Below are 18,404 nucleotides of genomic sequence, written 5' to 3'. Positions count from 1 at the left end.
AGCACAGCTTACAGGTGTAGGCCTCACTCTTGTGATGCAAGCACAGTTCTTCACGGTAGATGGATTGTATAAGGGGTGGCTATGGCTATAGCATAAACTCTGGTTCACTTCATAAGCTGTAGGCATGAATCTTGACATTGTTCAGGCCACATTTATATGCCACTTTTTGGAGCCTTGTACAAAGTGGGCTTTAGGATTACAGAAATGAGACTGTGAACTAAGGTTCTTGGCTAAATGTGAAGCTGTCTTAACGATTTTGTATCGGCATTAGAAATAAAGAATTAGAAATTAGTCACTGTGACAACTGCTCTTTCAACATGCAAGCTGAACTACCAGCGAGGCACCTACCTGATTGCAACACTATCTGACCATTGTGTTATATCTGGAGATTGTGTTCTGAATTTGACCTTTACAAAAATGGCAGCCACCTCTTCTGGTTCCCATTCTGTTGCTTTTTTGTGAGTTCCTTATAAGCTTCTGACTTGAGAAACCGGGGGAAAGAATCCTTAGCCATAAGACTGTAGATTAAACTCTGAGCATCATCAAAACACTGGAGAGTCGGTTCAGAAATAGTCTGGGTGATGTGGTCTCTGGTATTGAAGTCGATGTTTATCTGCAGGGAATAGAGTGGCATAAATTGTTTGTTTTTCTGGAGATCAGAAATGTTGTAAGGGAGCCAGAAACAAACACTATTTGAATTGCTTCCCAAAATACAGTGTTTGATGCAAAGCAGCAGGAAGGTCATGTTTTCATTATCTTGAACACTGAACACTAATTTTAATTTGGTTTCCTACACTGAAAGCAGTGCTGCCATTTATTTATTGTTTAATAATTTTTAAAAGTGCTTCGGATTTTCTAGGTGCATAATGAGAAATAACATCATCAGACTTTGCACAGTGCAAAAAAGCAAACCTCTCTTTTATTTATGAATAGGTTTTCAGTGCATATACCCCCCAGGCACCACAATTTTTTTTTTAACACTATCTCTTTATTCTGGCTACATTCCACAAAATGGCAGCTATCCTCTTTGCCTAAGAGAATTCTATTGTTCAGCAGAACTCCCATCAGCCTCTGCCTCTATATGGTCAGAAGTAATAAGAGTTGTAATATGACAACATCTGGAGGGCTGCATGTTCCCCCACTCTTGATCTAAGGCCTCCTACTTACTGAAGGCCCTTATGAGTACTTTAAATTTAAAAAATAAAACAATACTAATGTTACCTTTGCAACACAGGAGGTATGATTCTTCCTGTAGCACTTGGGTAATATGAGTAGTCCTTGGCCATTGTCTTGGAATGACTGGATGCCAATGAGTGGCAGGAGGCACCAGCTGAGGAACCCCCAAGGGAGCCAGGGAATTGGTGGTGGGGCAACAATGTGTTTGGAGGGAGAATCAGGAGCAGACTGGGAGGAGGAGGTGTCAGAAGCTGAAGAGGTAACAGGGCTTAGTGAGGAGGAAGCATCTGTGGCAGAGAGCAGCTCAGAATCAGAGGCAAAAGCAGAGGCTGGATAGGAGGGGCGACAAGAAGCAGAGACGGAGCAGGCTGATGATGAAGCCAAGGGGTCTCCCCCTCCGGCTGTGACCAGTTCCCTTTGCCGCTCTGGTGTCCCAGAACCAGAAGAGGCATGAAGAGGGTGGAGCAAAGACAGACAAGGTGGCATAGTCTCAGGTTGCAAGGGAAAGACCCGAGGGAGTTGCTGTGCTTGCTAGACCTGTCCTCCTGAGCCAACTGTGTTTCCTTGAGTAAAAAGTTAACTTCACTGACACCATGTGATTTATTGCCAACTTGCTCCTGACTCCTGGCAGCCATGCCTATGCTGAAGCTCCTCTTGCACCTCATTGACCCAGTTTCTGACCCCAGGGGGAATAACCTCATCATGCGTTCCTCTCACATGACCTGGAGATTGTTCCATTACCTGAGCAGCCTACAAAGGAGATTCACTGCAGTGACATTTATGCCATGAAAGGATGTGTATAAAAGTGGTGTTACAGCACCAGTCATTTAAGAAGGTGTTTCTTGCTTCAAATTATGCACAAATCTTTCTTAAGCTAACCAGCTGTGCATAAGCACGATAAAATTCAACTAGAAAGCACCACGTTCCATGTGTATTTTTCTATATGCTCACAAAAAAGCACACACACCCCCCTCTCTCTCTCACACACACACACAAAATTCAGACTGTGGTAACACTTTATTCCAGTGGCTCCAGTTTTCTCTTTGCTGCCCTGGTGGCTGTCAGTGTGCTCATATAAATATTAGAATTGCTTTGCTGGACCCTGCAAAATTCATGAATCCAGTCCTGTTCATTAACTTCAAAATATGTTCTCTGAGCAGGCCTGGCAATGGTTACTGTCCTGTGCCTCTCAGTGGCTTCCCAGATAGTTCTTGTTTTTTGAGCTTCTGAACGAATCTTGGAATTTTATCTTGGACCCAGTATTCTGGATTAGATCAACCTTTGATCTGATCCAGCAAAGCGATTCTAAGTCAGAAGTAGATAATAGTCCATCCTTTTGTATTAACTTCTTTTTTCTTTTTTCTTTCTTTTTTAAAGAGTGCCTTGATCTTGTACTCACTTGTCCTATCCTCCCATTGTATCCTCTTTACTAAAGTTAGGCCTGCAGCTCAATCTCTCAGGTGTATTAAGAAGTATTTAAAAGGAACCCCCCAAATTATCTCCTCAAAAGCTAAGACTACGTCAGTAGCTAAGGTCACTGTCTCTATCAAAAGCAGATGCATCGGTGTAAAAGTGAGGGAACGCATATCACAGGAGTAATTAACCAGCCAATTAGTTTAAAAAATGTTTTTGTATGTAATGATCAAATGGCATGGTGCGACAGGAGGATCCTAAAGGACATGTTTTAGCTTCCATCACATCAAAAGGACTCCGCTTAGAGAAATCAACCATTAACACTTGCCAGCACTGACGAGTGTACCTGGGCATTTTCTGAGTCACAAAAGTTCGCTATTGCAGTGTTTCAAAGGCACACTCAACTTGAAGTGGGATGGAACAGATCTTCCTAGATTAGGATAGGCAGATGGAAGGCTGGAGCCTAATTCTGGCTCCTGGTCCCCAGAGGAAACCCTCAGCCCAGTGATTGCACACTTGGCGGTGCTGTTGGTGCAAAGCTTTGGGGCACAAATTAAGGGGCCCACTCGGCAGAATGAACACGAAGGTGAATGCATCAGAAATGCAGGAGGTGAAGAAAGTGAAGAAATATACCGTATTTTTTGCTCTATAAGACTCACTTTTTCCTCCTAAAAAGTAAGTGGAAATGTGTGTGCGTCTTATGGAGCGAGTGCAGGCTGTGCAGCTATCCCAGAAGCCAAAACAGCAAGAGGGATTGCTGCTTTCACTGCACAGTGATCCCTCTTGCTGTTCTGGCTTCTGAGATTCAGAATATTTTTTTTCTTGTTTTCCTCCTCCAAAAACTAGGTGCGTCTTGTGGTCTGGTGCGTCTTATAGAGCGAAAAATATGGTACATTGGCATCTAAAGAGGCAAGCAAGACTGGGACATTGAGAGTCTAACATTTTCAAACTATACCATGGGAGATGGGGAAATAAGCCCCCTTTATTTCCAAAGTGTAGCAAGTCAGTTGCAATTCCTCACAGTGGAAGAGCAATGAATAGGTAGGGCCAGGAGCCCCTAGTTCCTATGTATTGCAGCACTAGCTAGAATTTTCAGAAACATTGGTTGGGCCCCTCCGTCCAACAGTATCCTGATGCATATGAAGGCCTTGTGAATATACCCACTCACAAACCAATAAAGAAACCTACATTTGAATCCTGCCATTGACACCAGTCTTTCAGAGTTCACGTAAATGGGTTACCTCTTTGGGGGCGTCAGTTTGGATAAACTCTGAATAAATCTTTTTGGCTTTCGAGGCAATTTTAGCTGCTGACTTTGTTTTCTTGAAGTCCTCACAGGCCAGCCAGAATTCAATGTTTTCCTCACTGAATTCTGACTTCAGGAAAGTCCTGAATGCATCCAAGCCATCTACAGAAATAAGAAAACACAACTGTGGAACAAGCAGTCGGGTAGGAAGAAACCTGGTCATGGAAACCCCACGGAAGTCAATAGAAATAGTTCTACTGGCTTTTGGTTGACTAGTTTCATGCATTCCTAGACGCTCCTTTAGTACAGTTTGATTTGAGGAGATTTGGGTCTTAAAACCTGATGATGTAAGCAGGATGCCTGGATCAGAACATGCTACAACGTGGCTGCTTCATTCTTATTTGTCATGGTTGGTCATAAAGAACAATAAATTTATCCTGAAGGGATTTTTTCAGATGTCCATGAAGCAGAGCAATCTCCAGCCTCTCAAGCAGTAGCTGAGTTAGTTATAGCTGAACAAATGCTAAAGTTCCCAAATGGTATGTGTTATCTAGAACTATTTCAATCAGGCTGCACACACACTAACCTCTTTATAGGGAACAAATGTGTTTGTTTAAATCTGGAATTGTTCAAGATTTTCCTCAACACATTGCTTTCAATCTACAGTGATTCTTGATCTTGCATCCATTAGGAGAGGTGTGAATACATTTTTTTTGGGGGGGGAATGTACGTATTTGAACTCCTCATCCCCCTAACTAGGTTGTCCATGTGCCCATGCCACAAATGAATGAAGAAAGAACTGGTGGTTGTGATGTTGCTATAGCCACAACATCACTGGGCAGTTGCAGATACACCTCATTGCTGGGACTGCCTACATCTGTTCTAATGTGTTTTCTGGTAGACAGACTGCAGGGTAATGCAGTCTGCAAAGACCTGCAAATCCATCTACAATGACTTTTTATTTTGGGAATGAAACCTGTTTCTGAAGAGGCACCAGGGGCGGACTTTGTTCTTTCAAATTTCAGCAAGGGCAACATTTGGTGCCCCCTGCCTCTCACATTCCTTTCTGTGTATGCAGGGCCCCCCTCAAAATGCCACCAGTGCAGGAGAATAAGTCATGCTGCCCTAAATCTGCCTCTGGGGGCACTTTTCAGTGGCAAAAAGCTTGCCCTATTGTTATCAGTGTATCAAGTTACAAACAGTTGTTTGGTCATGAAATTTGCACAGACAATGAGGAAATTCTGCTGGTCCACCTGCTCCTCTTTAATGAAATGTTTATGGATCAGTTGCCTCAGCCTGTAAGGTAAAGCTAAGGTAAATGAGTCCTGGAGAGTTTACTCCAGTCAAAGGCAACTATGGGGTGCGGTGCTCATCTCGCTTCAGGCCAAGGGAGCTGGCATTTGTCCACAGGTCATGTGGCCAGCATGACTAAACTGCTTCTGGTGCAATGGAACACCGTGATGGAAACCAGAGCGCACAGAAACGCCATTTACCTTCCCGCCGCAGCGGTGCCTATTTATCTGCTTGCAATGGCATGTTTTCGAACTGCTAGGTTGGCAGGAGCTGGGACAGAGCAATGAGAGCTCACCACCATCGTGCAGATTCGAACCAGCAACCTTCTGATTGACAAGCCCAAAAGGCTCAGTGGTTTAGACCACAGTGCCACCCGCGTCCTTGCCTTACCCTGTATAGGAGTATAGGAGCTGGAAATGTTGGAGAAACAGTAAGGTAAATATAAGTTGAACCATGATATCACTACTTTCATTCAGATACATCTTACCTTTATTAGCCAGAAGCGTATCCACAGAATCCATCCATGCCATTGTTTCCCTAGGGGCTGACCTGTGAAAACAACATCTACCCTTGAAAATAGCATTGTGATCTTTTGCCTATGTAATCTGTGGATAGTCTCTATGCAGTATGCATCCTGATTCACAGCTATTGTGTTGGCCCAGCGATATAAGTAAGGTTAGCTTTTAATATTGAACTACATATATTGAACAGCAAAATCACCTTCCTGTGCAGATAGCCACATGAGATGGAGGGTGTAATTTAATATGGGTCCCTAGATTGTTAATCGGGAAGAGAGGAGTAATAAAGCATGCAATTTGGTGAACAATAAGAAAGTCACAGGAGAGGTATCACTGATTTTTCTCCCAGTAGAGACTCTCCAGAAACCTTGTCATTGAATGGGCCAGCTATTAATTTCTACAATCATTTTGCTAGTGATGACTAGAGCTATCAGAAAGGTTATCACGCTAACACTGGGTTGATAAATGGGCTATTTCTCAATTTCGTACTGTTTTTAAAAATGGTTTGCTTCACAGTTTTGGTTCCCAACAAGATTTTGATTAAGCATTTGTTAAAAGCAGTAATAGGATTCCGTCCTCTCTCTCCCCCTTCCCCCGGTTTAGTTTCCTGCTTGTGTCAGGAAAAGCTGTCTTCCCCCATCTGTGAGAGAGCACAAAGAATCCAATTAGCTCAATATATTCTCTGCTCGGGTCATATTTATCTAAATCTAAGAACTTGTCAGGGCAGAATAAGATCTTTTCCAAACTAGTTAATAATTTTAAGTGCTTTTTGCTTCCAAAGAAGCATCCCCCTTGGGCTTTGATGTATGTACCACCGGAGCAAAAGCATAGACTCTCTTTCTCTCTCCCTCTCTCCCTGAGAATCTGAGGAGTTATCCATAATCTCACTGACAACCCCAACACATTCATTGCATAAGTCTTTGACTATGCAGTGTGTCGAAGGAAGAGCTGTTAATCTATTTCAGTGCCTTCTACAATAGTTCGGCCATCTATTTTTAAGTAGGCAGCTCTGTAGAGAACAGTGTTTATTAATCATGGGCCCCAAAGCTTCCAGGAAGAGAGATGGCAGATCAAGGAGCTAAGGGAATCTCACTGTTCTGTTAGAACCAAGGGATGTGCTTCAGGTACGACGTTCTTACATGAAGATAATCTCTGTGTAGGGTACCATGGGGACTGTGCTGCATCTTTCATCAACAGTGTCTCCAAAATAATTTATACATCACTTGGGAAGACAGGCAAACTAATGCCAGTGTACTGGAAGAAGCAAAGGTCACCAGTGTTGAAGCAATGATTCTTCAACATCAACTTTGTTGAACTGGTCATGTTGTGCAGATGCCTGATTATTGTCTTCCAAAGCAACTACTCTATTTCAAACTTAAAAGTGGAAAGCGTAATGCTTGTGGTCAACAAAAGAGGTTTAAAGACTCTCTCAAGGCAAATCTTTTAAAATGTAGTATAAACACCAACAACTGCGAAACACTGGCCTGAGAGCGCCCCAATTGGAGAACAGCCTTTACCAAAGGTGCCATGGGCTTTGAAGATGCTCAAACTCAGTACGGAAGGGAGAAACGTGCTAAGAGGAAGGCACGCTTGGCAAACCCTCACAGTGATCAACTCCCATCTGGAAACCTATGTCCCTACTGTGGAAGGGCGTGTGGATCCAGAATTGGCCTCCACAGTCACTTACGGACTCACTGTTAAAACTGTGTTTATGGAAGATAATCTTACTCGGCTACGAGTGATTGCCAAAGAAGAAGAAGCTGGTTCCATGTTTTGGAAGGCATGGGGAAGATATTTTCATTGGGCCCTGCTTCCTGAATGTGCTCACCACCTTCTTCATGCCATTATTGCTGCTGCCTATTCGCTTGTTTCTCCCTCTAGGCCCCATCCAGGGCACCTCCTAGAGTCAGGAGTGAGGAACATTTGTCCTTCCAGATGTTGCTATTTGTGGTCATTAGCCATGCTTGTTGAAGCTGATCAGAGTTGTTTTTCAGCAACATCTGGGGGGGTCAAAGGTTATCCACACCTGTCCTGAAGATGGAAGACAAAGCATGCAGAGGCTACTGCTTCTTTTCCTTGCTGCTTGGTTGCTTGAAGGAGGAACGAGGACATGCAACAACAGCAAGGAGGAGTTGGAGCAAGGCCAGAAAACTCCAGGGGTTAGTAGTAGGACCTCTACTAGTGCATAAGCCTTGGAAGCTGCCCTAGGATGATGATACTGGCAGTATGTAGGAAACAACAAATCTTTGGACCAAATCTACCTTCCAAGCTGCCAGCACAGAAGCAAGTGGAATGTGGCAGTTCTAACCATGAACCTTACCAGAAGTGGATTGAGAGGACCTTCTACTCAAGGTGGTCCTTTAGCCTGCTGACTTCATTTTGGTTTTTTAAAAATATTTGCATGCCACTTTCCCAACAGCAATGTTTGAGATCAAAGGAGCTCACAACAATGGCAAAACATCACCAAACAAAAAACAAAACCCAGAATTCCACCAATGTCAAGATAATACAGACACCCAAGAAAGGGTGGACCACCCTATGGAATAATTGACATTGAGTCCAAGTGTCTTCTCATGAGGCTCAGAGTGGATAAAGGTAAAGGGACCCCTGACCGTTATGTCCAGTCACGGACGACTCTGGGGTTGTGGCGCTCATCTTGCTTTACTGGCCAAGGGAGCCTACGTTTGTCCGCAGACAGTTTTTCCAGGTCACGTGGCCAGCATGACTAAGCTGCTTCAGGGTGCTCTAAAGGGCTGGCTTCAGGGACCAGTGACACTTAATAGCTGGTATACAGGGACATTTTGGAGCAGGGACATCTCTGAAATCTCTTCTTATGCAGAAAGTATGCCTTCCTCTGCCCTCTGTGCTCATGTGGACAGGCTGTGTCTCATTTCATGAGGTGGAAGGAGGGAAGAGAGGGTGAGCTTCTGTCCTGCAGGAGATCTAACAGGACAGGACATTTTTCCTCTTACCCCTGTTCCTTTTCTCCTAAAGTGCCAAAAACAAGCACAAGACATGGACTGAGCTGATTGCAGTCCATTGTGCCCCAGAATTTTCTGCATCTAAAATTGGCTGTTGGCTCACCTTGATGGAGAGATGGAGCAAGATGTTTCATTAACATATCCAGATATATTGAACACATTTACAGAAAAGAGAGAGACCCTGTGCATTGATACATGTAGGTGTATCTAGTGGAGTACACTACTAAGGTAAAAGGTAAAGGCAAAGTACCCCTGGACAATTAAGTCCAGTCAAAGGCGATTATGGGGCTGCGGTGCTCATCTAACTTTCAGGCCAAGGGAGCTGATGTTTGTCCACAGACAGCTTTCCGGGAAATGTGGCCAGCATGACCAAACCGCTTCTGGCACAACGGAACACCGTGACGGAAACCAGAGCACACGGAAATGCCATTTACCTTCCCACCACAGCAATGCCTATTTATCTACTTGCACTGGCATGCTTTTGAACTGCTAGGTTGGCAGGGTCTGGCACAGAGCAATGAGAGCTCACCCCGTCATGAGGATTTGAACTGCCAACCTTTTGATCGGCAAACCCAAGAGGCTCAGTGGTTTAGACCACAGCACCACCCTTATTGCATCACATATTTGCAGGAGCACCCACAGCTTGCCTGTGATATCCAAACTTCCTGACATGAACTGGGCTTCCCCCACACTTCTGGCATAGTGATGGTGGGGAAGGCCCTGTTTATTGGGGTGCTGGTGGAATGGTAAGGTAAATGCAAATCCCCAGGTCCCTTTGCATGCCAAGTGAAGAGCTGCTTCTAGTAGAGTGAATTAATATGACCAAAGGGGAAAGAAGCGGACATTTTACTTAAGATTAAAATTAACGTGCAAAACCTATGATGCAGACAAGCCCAATAAAAGTTAGGGCTGGAAGTGAATATCCTTGTTGCATAATTAATGGTCGTCGGAGTGAGAGTAAAGCAGAAATGAAAGGATGATTTGCTGCGGAAATGAGTCTTTTAGATGCTATATGGGACCACATGTCCTTTCAAAAAACAATGGAAGGAAAATACAATGACAAGTGCATTTGGGAAGGGGTTTCCCCCAGTTTCTCTTCATGGTGGAGAAAGTCAGATGGGCAAATAATGAGGGAGGAAGAAGGCCAGTATTGACATTTGATGTTTTGGCAATGAAGAAGTCTTTGGGGTTTTTGAAAGGATGAGCACCAATTGAGGGTGTGTGGTGTGGTCATCTATGATTTCATCCTAAGTACGTAAGAAATGCCCTTACGTACGTTAGGCCAAAGGGTTATCTAGGATCTGAGTGCAACAGCTCAAAGTGTTGGTCTTAATTGGTCCTATCAAAATAAAGTGGCTATTGTACTGTTCATTGTGCCGTTCAATAAGAGTTTGGCCTGTTTATCAACAACTTCGCCATTTTATTTTCTCGTAGTTTGTTTTAGTTTGGTTCCAGTTGGCCCAGTCAGATTGTGAAAGTTGTACTGTGGAAGAGGGTGTTTCTGAAAGGAGAATGAACAACATCCCCCTTGATAAGAGAGCAAATGAAGTGTGACATGGCAGAGGCTCAGGAGAAAACATTTTACATGTTTAAAACACATTTGGGTGCAGTGATACCCCCTCCCCCAAAGCTGATAATTATGCAACTTTTGAATTTCATATGTTGCCTTTTTTTTGGTTAAAACCCATGAAAGTCATAAACAAGAAACTCACTTCACTGGCATGGTTTGTTCCACTGTTTGTCACAGTTAACACTTGCTTTTTCTTTCTGGTTGATTTTCAAACTGTGGGTAATAGGACAGCAGAACCATTACATTTAACACACCGATAAATAAATTATAGTTTTCAGATTGACATTCTCTATTTATCTGCTTTAGTATAATTTCCCAAAATGCACCTATCTCCCAGTGATTGCTGTAAAATAAAGAAGAGAATAATAATAATAATAATAATAATAATAATAATAATAATAATAATAATTAATATATACCACCCTTCAAGTAAAGATCACAGGGCATTTTATAACATAAAAACACAAAATATTTGCTTGTCAGTGGTGAAATCCTGTTGAATTCAGGTTATTGAGATGACTGAAAACATACTAGGATTTACTCTACTTTTGAAATGTGTGTATGGTTTGGGAGGATCAGGAAAAAATTAAGTAGGTAAGTTAGATTATAGATAAGTATAGTGGTACCTCGGGTTAAGAACTTAATTCGTTCTGGAGGTCCGTTCTTAACCTGAAACTGTTCTTAACCTGAAGCACCACTTTAGCTAATGGGGCCTCCTGCTGCCGCCGCTCGATTTCTGTTCTCATCCTGAAGCAAAGTTCTTAACCTGAGGTACTATTTCCGGGTTAGCGGAGTCTGTAACCGGAAGCATCTGTAACCTGAAGCGTATGTAACCCGAGGTACCACTGTAGATCTATGAAGCAGTGGAACAAAAGCAGCAACCAACTTCGATAAATGTGGGCCTTGCAATTATGTAGTCATTTTGCTCATTCTTCTGAAAAATTGCTCTTTCCCTGTCACAGGTCTTTTGTGAATGTACAACAGCACTGGGTCAACCTATGGAAAATGCTCACGGGGGGGGGGGATCAATAAAATGTCATATATTTGCAGTAGTACCTAATCCTGTATGTCCTTGGGTATGAAGGACAATAGTAAGCATACTAATCTTGAGCTTGCAAAGCAATAAGGTAATTGTGAAGACATGATTGTGTCAGGAGTCATACACTTAGACATATGTTTCTTTTAAAAATGATGCTAGGGGCACTGTGTGTTAATTAAAATTGGAGACACATTTCATTATTGTAGCCAAAAAGATGCATCTATGCTTTCTAGAACAGTTTCCAGAACAACAGATAGATGATAGATAGATAGATAAGAGAGAGAGAGATGATGATGATGATAGATAGAAAGATGATAGATAGATAGATAGATGATAGATAGATAGATGATAGATAGATGATAGATGATAGATAGATAGATAGATAGATAGATAGATAGATAATAGATAGATAGATAGATAGATAGATAGATGATAGATAGATGATAGATAGATGATAGATAGATGATAGATATAGATAGATAGATAGATAGATAGATAGATAGATAGATAGATAGATAGATGATAGATGATAGATGATAGATAGATAGTAGATAATGCTCACAGGTATGCCCTAGAGGTGGTGGCCCCATGCTTGGAGAATTCCCTTTGACTAGTTTATCGGTTTTTAACTGGGTCTTGAAAACCCTTTCATTTCAGTCCTACTTTTAGTTATAGGTGCTGTGCTGGATCTTTATATGTTTATACAGTTGCTGTCTTTGCTTTAAAATGTTTCAAATTGTTTTAATGGAATTGTGCTGGACTATAGAATGCTTCACACTGTACTTTAGCTTTATAATCACCCCCCTAAAAATGCACTTTTTACTTGTAATGATTTAAAAATAATAATAATAATAAATTCACATGTGAAATTAGCGAACCCCAGGCTAGCTTCCAGTAATATGAAGCAAAAATAGATGTTGACAGCTGTTGCCTCATTTACAGCAAAATGTAGGGAAATGAAGGCTGGATCTATCATGCCTGCAATACAACCAATCAGGTCCAACATAGTAAACCATACACCACTTAATGCCTGCCATTATAAAAGAAAAACTGCATGATTACAAATGGTACAATTAGTATCATGTCCAGTTAGTCCCTCAGCTTCCAACCTCTGTTTCAGATATAGGCTGCTTCTACACCATGAACACATGTTGGGTTTATATCACATCTACTACCATAGCTTCCTGCAAAAAATCCTGGGAACGTGTATTTTGGTGGGGTTGTTACATCTGCCTACCATCTCAGATTCCTAATTCTCAGCTTTCCTTGGGAAGCTGAGAATTAGAAATAACAGCGAAAGCACATTAGGCTCCTCCATAGTCTTGCCCATGTATCTTCCTGGGCTTGCTTGCAACACCAGCACAATGCAGTGAGGCATGATGTTTCATTCCCCGACTTATCATTGTGTAAGGTTCCCTCCCTGTCGACTTGCTTGCTAGCATGGTAAGCCACAGGGTCAAGCTATATGCTATTCAGTGCAGCCACAATTTATTGCATGTGAATTCAGGCTGTCATCCTTCTATTCGCCTACCCTTTAGGGAAGAATCAGAGTACCCGTTACCCTTCCTCTCCTCTTCTTCATTTTTTAAGCTTCACCTTATTCCTTCCAGTGCTTGGAATTGTATCAGTGAATTCAACAAAAGCTTCTCATCCAAGGCCAGCTCAAATTATTTTTCTGCCGGGGGTAAAAGACAAGATCACACCCTCTCTTTCCTTGCAATTCTGTGCCATAGATGACCAGACTGACAGCATAATCTTACTTCAATTCCTGCATCAGGACAGTATCAGATTGGTGGCAGAGATGGATGAATATGTCAGTTTTGTTTTGACTCATTTCTCATTTTCCCGATCTTTAAATTCAGTTCTCCACATTAGTTTACAGTTTGTTGTGTGTGTGTTTTTTAAGGCCTCCAGAGAATTCACCAGCGTCTTAGTGCAAATTTCTCCTAGTGTACGTGTTTTTGCAACAAATTTCCTGGGATGTGATGCATTTTGTGTTTTATTTTCACTAATATTTTAGTCTATGCTTTTTGGAAATTTTCCTTGGCCGGAGAGGTGCATTGCAAAATTCGGAAAAGTGTGACTTTTGATGGATGGCTGTGTTTCGGTTCGTATCTTGTTTGGGAAAGCGTGAGTTGGGTTTGTTCGCCTTTAAATGCAAACTGACTATAATTTCTCCCACGCCCCTCATTGGGAGGGCTCAAGTGTCAGCCGTCATCCTTGCTGACACCCTGTCTTAACTCCTCTTGGTCCCAGCGAACGGGAGCACCGCCGTAGCCCTGAGGGCAGTATCACATTTCACACACCATGAAGGAAGAATAGCAAGCTTGGGCTGAAGGCACAAGGCAGTCTTTGCAGCACACATAGCTCTGCCCCCTTCCCCACTCATCAGCACCTGCCATCTGAGGCGGCTTCCTTACTCTGCGTAATGGTAGAGCTGTTCCCGACAGCTTCATAGATTTCCCTTGAATAATTACAGAACAAGCAAGACAGCGCTAACAGTTTCAGAGTCTACTTGCATGTCTCCCGTCAAGTAATCTGCATTGTCTTTAAATTGAATATGATTCATATCCAGATATGAGTTGGAGAGAGAGAAGGAGGAAGCTCTACTCATTCTCTACAGCATTTGTTAAAACAGTTTCTGTCTGGGCACCTGTAAATTGCAACAAATGCTATTTTCTAGCAGACTGGGAATGAGTTTCTCTTAATTTGTCAATTATGCCTGGAATAGCTCTCTCTTGCCACATTATAAAGGAGTTTGGAAGTTATCAAGTCACCGCACACCAATGAATCAGGCAGTAACAACCCTCATTTAATTTGTCATCCTGCGACCACTTGAGGGTGTGTGGAGATTTTTGCTGTTGTTTTTAATCTTATGATTTGTGATGTCTGGGAAGTATTTTTTGAAGGGAGAAATGTGCGATCCTCCCTCCTGCTGTGACACAGGACGGAGAAACATAGGGCCCTCCAGGTATTGTTGACTGCAAATCCCATCAGCCTCATCCAACATGTGCAGCGCTCAGGGAAGGTGGGAGTTGTATTCCAGTGACATTTGGAGGGCCACAGGTTTCCCATCTCTGGTTTATAAGGACATTAGGAGAGCCCTGCTGCATCAGACTAAAGATCGATCTGGTCTAGGAATAGAGAACCCTTGTCAGACTGAGGGTGACATTCGCTTCTAGGCAACTTGTCAGTGGTGAGCAGGTCTAGAAACAAAAGTGGGTAGAGCAATGAATGTAAAATCACTCAAAGAATGTACAGAGCAGGGCTGCTGTGGCTGTGGCTTGTGGGGAGGACTAGCTAGAGTGGCCTGGGGGGCTGCATTTAATCCCTGGGTCTGAGGTCCCCCACTTCTGAATTCACCCAATATTTAATTTCCTGCCATAGTCAACCAGATATACAGGAATGCTCATAAACTGTAAAATGATGATGATGATGATGATGATGATGATGATGATGATGATAATTATTATTATTATTATTATTATTATTATTATTTATTTTTACCCCGCCCTCCCCAGCCAAGACCGGGCTCAGGGCGGCTAACACCAAATATAAAAGCAATTGATATACAGCTTAAAAAATACAATATTAAAACATTAAAGTGCAGCCTCATTTCAGTGGACTTTTTTGGGGACAAACTTTTTTGGGGACAAAAACGTCAAGTCTTCACCAAGGCTAACTATCCAGACTGGTCCTACATGGGCCAGAAAAAACCCAGGGAAGTCTCCAAATAGGAGTTCCAACACAGAAGGAGAAAGGAAAAAAGAAAGAGGGGGAGGGGATCAAGTTGATTCCAAGCCAAAGGCCAGGCGGAACAACTCTGTCTTACTGGCCCTGCGGAAAGAAATCAGATCCTGCAGGGCCCTGGTCTCATGAGGCAGAGTGTTCCACCAGGCCGGAGCCAGTGTTGAAAAGGCCCTGGCTCTGGTTGAGGCTAATCTGACTTCCTTAGGGCCTGGGACCTCTAGGGTGTTGCTATTTATGGACCTTAAGGTCCTCCGTGGGGCATATCGGGAGAGGCGGTCCTCCCCTGGTATTATAGAATCATAGAGTTGGAAGGGACCCGAAGGGTCATCAAATCAAACCCACCGCAATGCAGGAAGCTTAGCTAAAGCATCCAAGACAGATGGCCATCCAACCTCTGCTTAAAAACCTCCAAGGAAGGAGAGTCCACAAGCCCCTGAGGGAGACCATGCCACTGTCAAACAGCTCTTACTGCCAGAAATTTCTTCCAGATGTTTAGTCAGTATCTCCTTTCTTGTAACTTGAAGCCATTGGTTCAAATCCTCCCCCCCAGAGCAGGAGAAAACAAGCTTATTCCCTCTTCCAGGTGAAATCTCTTGAGATATTTGAAGATGGCTATCATATCACCTCTCACTCTCCAGGCTAAACATACCCAGCTCCTTCAACCGCTCCTCATAAGGTTTGGTTTGGACCCTTGATCTTCTTGGCTGCCCTCCTCTGCATCCGTTCCAGCCTGTCAACATCCTTCTTAAATTGTGGTGCTCAGAACTGGACACAGTATTCCAGGTGTGGTCTGACCAGAACAGAGTGGGAGCCATATTATGCTTCATGCTTTCTTGGTAAAATGGGGATTTTTAATGGGAATGTAGTGCACAGAGGTGTGGGGGGGGGTCACTTGTCTCTTACACCCCTAGTACAACTGGAACTAAAATCTGTTCCGATTCTTCTACCTGTTACTTTTTTCACCTGTTACCTCTGTCACAAGAGATTAAGCGGCTTGGTGCCAGGAATTACTGACCACTTCCCCATGTGGGGAACTGCCTAACTGCAGCAGCTCAGAAAAGAACATTCCAGATCTTTGCTGGCTCCATCCACTCAGGCTAGCCAACGTCCTGGGCAGGAATAAGTATAGAAGACTTGAGCCATTTGACTGCTTCTGATGTACATATAAAGGTAAAGGTCCAGTCGTGGCCGACGTTGGGGTTGCGGCACTCATCTCGCTTTATTGGCCAAGGGAGCTGGCGTACAGCTTCTGGGTCATGGGGCCAGCATGACTAAGCCACTTCTGGCGAACCAGAGCAGTGCACGGAAATGCCGTTTACCTTCCCGCCGGAGTGGTCCCTATTTAACTACTTGTACTTTGACGTGCTTTCGAACTGCTAGGTTGGCAGGAGCAGGGACCGAGCAACGGGAGCTCACCCTGTCGTGGGGATTCGAACCCCGACCTTCTGATTGGCAAGCCCTAGGCCCTGTGGTTTAACCCACAGCGCCACCTGCGTCCCTATGATGTACATATATACTTCATTGAAGCCTTATAGTATGAAAATTACAAAAAATGCTAGTCACTGAAAAGTGCAGATATTGAGAATATTGGCATGGTGGTGGGTGGGGAGAGAGACACTAGACATTTCACAATTTTTCCTTTCTCCAGTAACATAGTTTCACTCACACTATGATATAGTGCTGTCACTTCATGTTCCCCCTTCCAACCAGTGCCAGCCAATGATAAGAGAAGCAAAACTACATTTTAATAGGATGCACGTCTTTAATGATGTTGGTCCTAAGATAACCAAGGCCTAGATGGTAGATTTATCTCTGTGTACAGAAAGAAGGATGAGTTGGAGATTTCAGAGCTGCAGTGGGGAACCTCAGATGTGAGGGCTGCATAAAGCCCTCCGGGCAACTCTGACAATTGAAACTTTCTTCAGGCCACAGTACTCAATGACCCTGGTTCAAATGTGTCCTCAAACTCTGATACTTCCTCTTGATTGTCTGGAGAGGACAGTAGGGATGGATGTAGAAAAATTTCTTCTTCTGCCGCTTTCTGCCTCCAGCCCTGCCCACCACTGACACATGACCCTCAGAAGATGGTACAAAAGGTATTATGACCCTCGGGCTGAAAGTATTTCCCCACTTTTCCTGTTTTTAGAGGGCAGACACAGCAATTGAGCCCTAAGCCCCTGTTGGATAGAAATCAAAGGTCCCCTTGTCACTTCAGGAACATTGTGAGAAAGATATATGCAGTTAAATTACCTTCCCCCCCCATCCTAGTTTTAAAAGGGAGGAGTGGAGGGAGCTAATACATTGCAGAAAAATGAAATGTGAAATGCCTGAGCAATTGTTTTGTTTTGTTCTGGCATTAAACAAGCCCTTTCTGGCTCTGTAGAAGAAGGGGGCACATCAGTGGGAGAAGAGATTGTTGCCAGCATATTGACCCAGGAGCAGTGTGGTAATGAATAGGGATATTTTGTTTGGCGAACTGAACAGCAGATAAATATTCTAGATGCTTTCCCAATAGCGTTGAAGCATGCTGTTGCATTTCTTTTAAAGAAAGATGATGCTTTGTACATCTGACATTGTTAACCAGGAGCCTGTTTTACTATCAAACAACAACAGCCCCCGGTGGGGCAGTGAAACTCAATCAGGTGTGTGGCAAAGCTGGTGTGCAAAAGTTTTATGTGCCAGGTAAATCTATCAGAAGAATTTTATTTTTTTGAGGGAGGAGGGAGTTGCATAACCACCTTGGTAAGAGACCTGTGGTAAGAAATATTATGGATAGCTGTTTTATGTTATTGTTCTGATTTATTATTTGGATGAACTGTGAATAGTTCTATATTTTTAAAAAAACCCTGTTGTTTTTGAATGTTAGCTATCTTGAATTTCTTTCAAAAGATAAGAAAGATACATGCATTTAAAATAAGATAAAAAGTAAGTGACCCATTGCAAATAAGAATACAACAACAAAAAGAAAAGCTCTTCACAATGATCCATTAGTAGCAGTTATTTGGAGTAAGTTCATTAGTAGCAAAAGAACCTGCTACTGAATGGTTCCCCCATAAGTCTTGGGTGTACCTGCAGTAGGTACCTTGCTGAAGCCAAGCAAGTCTGACTGTTGCCTTGATGGAAGACCACCTGAGATTCCCATGCACACCATCTTGAGTTCCATTATTGAAGAAAGGTGGGGTATTATAAATGCACCAGATAAAGAAGATAAATAGTATCTGTGCACATCACAAAGCAGTTACAAGATAAGGAATGGTTTGCAAGATGGTACCTGTGATGCAAGAATTGTAATGTCTAGAATGATTTTTTTTTTAAAAAAGAAAGCTTTCAATTGTTCACAGACAAGGATGGGCAAATCTGTCAATTTCGTTTTTTCTCAGTTTTTTCATTTTCCCCATCTTAAGTCCAGTTTTCCACA

General features: G+C 42.9%; 1 protein-coding gene across 1 annotated transcript; it reads right to left on the bottom strand.

The window, feature by feature from the left end:
* Positions 1-272: 272 nt before the first annotated feature.
* RGS21 (regulator of G protein signaling 21) lies at positions 273-10,350 on the bottom strand. Its single transcript, XM_053390951.1, has 4 exons — positions 10,340-10,350; positions 5,616-5,692; positions 3,831-3,997; positions 273-613 (listed from the first exon to the last, which is right to left on the bottom strand). The coding sequence occupies exons 1-4, from the start codon at positions 10,348-10,350 to the stop codon at positions 410-412; spliced, it is 459 nt and encodes a 152-aa protein (XP_053246926.1). The 3' UTR covers positions 273-409.
* Positions 10,351-18,404: the final 8,054 nt, after the last annotated feature.

The sequence above is a fragment of the Podarcis raffonei genome, chromosome 6, assembly GCF_027172205.1.
Source record: "Podarcis raffonei isolate rPodRaf1 chromosome 6, rPodRaf1.pri, whole genome shotgun sequence".
In the NCBI taxonomy this organism is placed as follows: Eukaryota; Metazoa; Chordata; class Lepidosauria; order Squamata; family Lacertidae; genus Podarcis; species Podarcis raffonei.
Note: the sequence above shows the minus strand (reverse complement) of the source record. Positions and strands in the feature narration are given on the sequence as shown.